Genomic DNA, 7,336 nt, shown 5'->3' with positions numbered 1-7,336 from the left:
TTGAATGATGATTTCTCCAATTTTTTTTTAAACTCAACAGATACTATAAGGGTATAAGCAGTCTTCACCAGCATGACACAACCTCATAGTGGATTGTGAACTTATTTTATCCTCCACCCGTCAACTGTCTTTTCCATTGCCCTCACAGTGCCTGGGAAGTTGAAGGGGTGGGGAGGGAAAAGAAAGGAGTCATGCTGTCTGTTCCTGGACACCACACAGAGACGGACACACACACACCAAACCCCCTTCCGTTCCCCATCTCAGGGGAGGGAGTTCATTGAAATCATGTTTCCTTTTCCTGTTTTACAGAAGCATTACACTGCACTGCACCAGAGAATACAGAGAGGATAGCCACTGAAGATAGATCCTGATCATCACCCAAGGAACAACTGCACAACTGTGGGAAGACATCCAGTCCTTTCAATCATTGCTCAACACAGAGAAGGTTGGGCAGTTAAACCTTCATCTGGAAATCAGTTGAGTCAGGGGTATTCTAACATCTCATCAGATCTGAAACTGGTCAGGGGTGAAGGTTCGGCTGTAGGTGATCAGTCAGGGTGAGGCTGAGAAGAAGTGTGAGTGGCTCCAAGTGTGGTGAGAGCTTCAATCATTCATCGAGCCTCATGAACCAGTGACTCACTCCTCCAGGGAAATGTCTGCTCAAGTGTGACTCCATTGGCTTACAGATCTCAAGGTACATTTGTTGTATAACCATTAGCGGAAAGGTAGCTTCATGGCAGAGAAACCCTTCAAGTGTAAAATGTGCAACAAGTCATTCTCACGCTCATCCCAATTTTGCCTGCATCAACGCAGTCACACAGGGGAGAAACCATTCACGTGCAAAACGTGCAACAAATCATTCTCACAGTCATCGAACCTCCGTGCACACCAACGCATCCACACAGGGGAGAAACCATTCACGTGCAAGGTGTGTGACAAGTCGTTCTCACATTTTTCAAACCTCCGTGACCATCAGCGCATTCATACAGAGGAGAAACCATTCACATGTGACGTGTGTGATCGATCCTTCAAACAGTTATCGAACCTCCTGGTCCATCAGACAATCCACACAGGGGATAAACCCTTCAAGTGTGAGGTGTGTAATAAAGCTTTTGCAACGTCCACAAAGCTCCTGTCACATCAGAGTAATCACACGGGGGAGAAACCATTCAAGTGTGATGTTTGTCAAATGTCATTCACCCAATCCTCCGATCTCCTGAGACATCAGAGGATTCACAGAGGAGAGAAACCCTTCAAATGTGAGGTGTGCAACCGAGCCTTCACACAGTCATCAAACCTCCGCACACATCAGCGTATTCACACGGGGGAGAAACCGTTCAAGTGTGAGGTGTGCAACAAATCATTCTCATGCTCATATGACTTTCGTGTTCACCAACGAATTCACACCCGGGAGAAGTTATTCACCTGTGCGGTGTGTGAGAAGTCATTCTTGCGGTCATCAACCCTTCGTGAACACCAACGCCTTCACACTGGGGAGAAACCATTCACATGTGAGGTGTGTAATAAGGACTTTGCACAGCAGTCAGGCTTGTTAAATCATCGGCGTATTCACACTGGGAAAAAACCTTTCAAACGTAAAGTATGTGATTGATTCTTCACTCGTGAAACAGTAACACATCCACACATCCAAGGGAGAAGACATACAGATCTGAGGTGTACAATGCAGGCTTTGGTCAAACATCAGGCCTGGTGAATCTCCCAAAGTTCTGCAAAGGAACTATTCACATGTGAACTGTGTGACAAAGCCTTCACTAAGTCATCAAAGCTGATGGTCTATCCAGTGTTCTTCACAAGGAAAACCCTGCTGGTGTGAGATTTAAAATAAAATCCTCCCAAAGTCTTCAAAACCTCCTTGCAACCAGTGGGTTCAAGCAGAGGAAAAGCCATTCACGCGTCAGCTGTTTCTAGGCTTATGCACAAACCTTATCAGTGTGAGTTCTATATTAAAACCTTCATAATATTGTTGAACCTCCTGGAACATCAGCAAACCTACATCTGAGACAAGCCCTTCCAGCATGATATGTCTTTGGATTGTTTCACCAAACCTTGTTGTGTTGTCATACAATGATGTCTCTGCTTGGACCTGCAGCCAGGTCTGTCTCAAACTGCTCCCACCATCAGACCAATCATTTCAACAGGACTAATTTAACTTTTGACCAGGTCTCCAAACATTACTAGAAGAAGACATCAATGTGTATAGAAACGCCTGCATAAACTCAAGTGTTTTTTCAAGTATGAAGTTTGAGTCCAGATTTCACCCAAATCTCTGCTTTCCGAAAGCAACAATTGGACCATAGTGGTGGGAAACCATTTGGGAGACGATTGGTGCAGCTATTGTAATCAAAACTTTACACAGCTATCGGACCTCCTGCAGTATCAATGAGTAGAGACCGGAGAGAACCCCTTCCAGTGTGTCTGTGTCAGTATTGTTTCACCCATTCTTTGTCTCTTACCTCTCCCACCATCAGGCCAATTATTTCAAGAGGACCAATTTTACTTTTCACCTAATGGCAAAACATCATCTAAAGCAGACATCAGTGTGTATAGAAGCTTCAATATAAACTCAGCATTCATTCAGTGCAGTGTCAGGTACAAGTCACTCACTAATTCTCACTCTGACCAAGAAGGCAATCAGATACTCTGTGGTTAGAAAGGCTTCAGCCTCAGATCTATCAGCACAAGCGCCCGTGGGAGGAGCCATTTCCTGGGGTAGTAATGGAGGTAGTTCAATTAGCCTCAGTGTCTCTGGTCTATGGAGGAGGAGAATTAGACAGGAATCCCATTCCTCATCAGTGAGCCCAACTGGGAAGTCAGGGGAGAGCGGGATGTATCTCGGCTGTGACAGTCTCCATTTTTTCACAGCATTCACTGTTTGCCTCTCCACATACTGAATGGTGACTCGACCAGAGCACTAGAGGCCAATCAATGTCCACAGTCTGTCCTCCAGGCCAGTACCTGGAGGAGGGAATCAGTTAGCACAGTTCGCTGGATGGCAATTTGCGATGCAGAGTGATGCCAACAGCATGGATTCAATTCCAACGCTGGCTGAGGTTATCGTTAAGGGACAATCCTTCTAAACATCTTCTCCTCTCCCAAAGTATGGTGACCCTCAGGTTAAACCACCACCAGTCCCCTCTCTCTCTCTCTCACTCTCATGAGAGCCTCCCTTTAACCTTGTGGTTTGGAGAGTATGTGATGTGACAACAGCTAGCATTCACATAGCATCTTAATATATCTAATTATCTGACAGTGTTTCATCGAGATGAATCACATAAAAATTAACACCAAGAGAGAAAAGGGGGGATGACCTTCAAATACAATCAAAGAGGTTGAATTTAAAGAGAATCCTAAATTTAGACAGCGATCCTCCCACTTCCTCCAAACCAAAGGGGTAGCCATGGGCACCCGTATGAGCCCCAGCTATGCCTGTCTCTTTGTTGGCTACGTAGAACAGTCCATCTTCCGTAGTTACACTGGCACCACTCCTCACCTCTTCCTCCCCGACATTGATGACTGCATCGGCGCCACATCGTGCTCCCACGAGGAGTTTGAGCAATTCATCAACTTCACCAACATATTCCACCCCGACCTTAAATTCAACTGGACCATCTCTGACACCTCCCTCCCCTTCCTGGACCTCTCCATCTGCATTAATGATGACCGACTTGACACTGACATTTTTTACAAACCCATCGACTCCCACAGCTACCTGGATTACACCTCTTCCCACTCTACCTCCTGCAAAAATGCCATCCCGTATTCCCAGTTCCTCCGCCTCTGCCATATCTGCTCCCAGGAGGACCAGTTCCACCCCAGAACACACCAGTTGGCTTCCTTCTTTAGAGACTGCAATTTCCCTTCCCACATGGTTAAAGATGCCCTCCAACGCATCTCGTCCACATCCAGCCTCTCCGTCCTCAAACCCCACCCCTCCAACCGTAACAAGGACAGAAGCCCCCTGGTGCTCACCTTCCATCCTACCAACCTTCGCATAAAAAACATCATTCAACGACATTTCCGCCACCTCCAAACGGACTCCACCACCAGGGATATATTTCCCTCCCCACTCATTTCGGCTTTCCGCAAAGACTGTTCCCTCTGTGACTACCTGGTCAAGTCCAATCCCACCCCAACAACCCACCCTCCCATCCTGGCTCCCTCCCCAGCCACCATAGGAATTGCAAAACCTGCGCCCACACCTCCTCCCTCACCTCCATCCAAGGCAACAAAGGAGCCTTCCACATCCATCAAAGTTTTCCCTGCACATCCACCAACATCATTTATTGTATCCATTGCTCCCGGTGTGGTCTCCTCTACATTGGGGAGACTGGACACCTCCTAGCAGAGCACTTTAGGGAACATGTCCGCGACACCCGCACCAATCAACCACACCGCCCCGTGGCCAAATTTAGACTCCCCACCCCAACCCTGCCGAGGGCATGCAGGTCCTGGGCCTCCTCCACCGCCGCTCCCCCACCACCCGATGCCTGGAAGAAGAACGCCTCATCTTCCGCCTCGGAAAACTTCAACCCCATGGCATCAATGTGGATTTCAACAGTTTCCTCATTTCCCCTTCCCCCACATCACCCCAGCTCCAACCTTCCAGCTCAGCACCGCCCTCATGACCTGTCCTACCTGCCTATCTTCCTTTCCACCTATCCACTCCACCCTCCTCTCTGACCTATCACCTTCACCCCACCCCCATTCACCTATTGTACTCTGTGCTTCTTTCTCTCCACCCCCACCCCCCTCTCATATATCTCTCCACTCTGATGAAGGGCTTTTGCCCAAAATGTCGATTTTCCTGCTCCTGGATGCTGCCTGACCTGTGCTTTTCCAGCACCACTCTAATCTAGTCTCTGGTTTCCAGCATCTGCAGTCCTTGTTTTTACCTGGAGATAAATTTATGCAGAGAGGTGTAAAGAGGGTATTCTAAATGTTTCTTAAAACTCAAGTTTTGTCTGTTTCAAGGACTGTTAACACAGGATGTTACTCTGCGATACACATTAAAGCCTCTTGAGATATTAGAATAATCGTACAGGAGAGGACCATTTCCGAGTGTGTTGTGTGTGACAGACTCATTGTATTTTGTAGAGTACCACATCCCAGTCTTCTCCCAGAGCACAAATGTTGTTTTTGGATAGTCTAATTCCTTTCAATTGAAGCTACTTCTATTTCACTGTTAGTCAATAGGATCCACACCTGAATTAGTCCCTGCATGAAAATTACCTTTCTTCACCTCTCTCATGCTTCTTTCTCCAATTCTTTTCAATCCATGCCCTCTCACTCCAAATCCTTTAATGAGTAGGAACATTTTCTACCCATTTTCTTTGTCCAGCCCCCTCATGAGTTTGAAATCTCTATCAAACCCCTATACAACCTCTCTTCCTTAAGGAAATCATTCCCAATTTTTCCAATCTTTTCTGTGACATCCCTCACATTTTTCTTAAAGTGTGATGTCCAGAACTAGGTGCAGTCATCCAGTAGAGGCTGAACCAATGTTTTATGGAGCTTGACCATATAATTTCTTGTTTTTGTATTCAATGTCCATGGTGGTAAAGCCCAGAATATCCTATGCTTTATTCGCCACTTTCTCAGCTTGTCTTTGCAACTTAATGATTACGCTCATATAAATCCAGGTCCTTCTGCTCCTACTCCTCCTTTAAAATTGTACCTTTATTTTTAATTGAGTGTCTGAGATCATCCAACCAAATAAATCATTTCATACTTCTGTGCACTAAATTACTGCACTTCATAATTCTTACTCTCAATTGCTCATTGTCCTTTTCCAGCCTAACCCTCATTATACAAGGTCACTGTCTCCTAACGGTTCCACCACTGACAGTTTCAGCTGTTGAGTAACATCCTTGACCCTGGCATCACTCTGGATTCACATCGCCAGCTGCTAAAATATCTATCTATTCCCAGAACTAACAAGCTTCTTATCACAAACAAAAATGGGAATTGCTGGTGAATCTCAGCAGGTCTGGCAGCACCTAGTTAGCATTTCAGGTCCAGTGACTCTTCTTCAGAACTGATGCCAGCAAAGAAATGGCGGGTGTGTACACTGAAGGCAGAGTCAGGGATAGGTGGGACGGTGTGATGGTGGTGGTGATGCAGGCATATGCAGTAGATGCAGACAGACCCCACAGTGGGTGAGAGAAATAGTTAGGCAAACAAACAGATGGATAAACATAATGCATGAAAGGAAGGAAAGCTGACAATAGGGACCATTAGGAGGTTAAGATGGGTTGGCTGTGCTAAACATAGACCATGTCAGAGACAAGGACAAAGTGAGGTCTGCAGATGCTGGAGATCAAAGTCAAAACGTGTGGTGCTGGAAAAGCACAGCAGATCAGGCAGCATCTGAGGAGTTTTTCCAGCACCACACTTTTTGACACATGTCAATGACAAGTTCCAATATGTCAAGAACGGGCAGAAACTGTGGGTTTGACCAGGCAATTCTGTTCAGTGAATTTTGAGAAGAAGCTTTCTATCACAATTGCTGTATTTTCTGTGCACCTCCTTGTACTGCTGAGCTAACTGTGGTGCCATGGACTCCCCAGATCACCCATCTCTTTAACCAGGACTCAGGCTCAATACTGAAAATGTGTTGCTGGAAAAGCGCAACAGGTCAGGCAGCATCCAAGGAACAGGAGAATCGAAGTTTCGGGCATAAACCCTTCTTCAGGATTCCTGAAGAAGGGCTTATGCCCAAAACGTCGATTCTCCTGTTCCTTGGATGCTGCCTGACCTGCTGCGCTTTTCCAGCAACACATTTTCAGCTCTGATCTCCAGCATCTGCAGTCCTCACTTTCTCCTCAGGCTCAATACTATTTGGAGAGTGAGATTCTGGGATCCTGCACTACCTGCCTTCCTGACACACTTTGACCCACTCCCGAACAGTCCAGCTCCAGTTTTAAAACTGGAGCCCCTTGAGCTTGTAAAGTGAGTCCTGCTCTCAGGAGTGAGTAAGGTGTAGACTCACACCCTGCTTTAGTTGGAAATGTTAATTAGAGACAGAGGATCTCCAGCCAATGGGTGTGTGACTAATGTTTGTACTGTCCTGTCTGGGAGGACAACTATCCTGAGTATGGTGAGGAAGGGGGTTGTGAGTCTCTACAGCCCGAAGTTCCCTTAGATCATCAAACCTCGATGTATTAATGGTGTGATATCTTCACCTTAGACTCTTCCAAAATTCATTCGTGTTCCAGGAATGATCTTGAGTCATTTTCAAATGTGTTATTATGTTGGTTGATTCAAAGTTTGGTGTAACTTGGTATTGTTTGTCTGTTCAATCAGTATTCTGCACAGA

General features: G+C 46.1%; 1 protein-coding gene across 1 annotated transcript; it reads left to right on the top strand.

The window, feature by feature from the left end:
* The first annotated feature begins 314 nt into the window (after positions 1-314).
* Positions 315-1,612, top strand: LOC122541624 (uncharacterized). Its single transcript, XM_043678530.2, has one exon. The coding sequence runs from the start codon at positions 734-736 to the stop codon at positions 1,610-1,612; it is 879 nt and encodes a 292-aa protein (XP_043534465.1). The 5' UTR covers positions 315-733.
* The last annotated feature ends 5,724 nt before the right edge of the window (positions 1,613-7,336 follow it).

This window comes from Chiloscyllium plagiosum, unplaced genomic scaffold (assembly GCF_037043375.1).
Source record: "Chiloscyllium plagiosum isolate Xiang-an unplaced genomic scaffold, Cpla_swu_hap1 HiC_scaffold_35, whole genome shotgun sequence".
In the NCBI taxonomy this organism is placed as follows: domain Eukaryota; kingdom Metazoa; phylum Chordata; class Chondrichthyes; order Orectolobiformes; family Hemiscylliidae; genus Chiloscyllium; species Chiloscyllium plagiosum.
This window is presented reverse-complemented; position numbering and strand designations above follow the sequence as displayed.

What these genes read in the sequence shown, in the direction of transcription:
- LOC122541624 (XM_043678530.2), top strand. Translation starts at nt 734, where the DNA reads ATGGCAGAGAAACCCTTCAAGTGTAAAATGTGCAACAAGTCATTCTCA.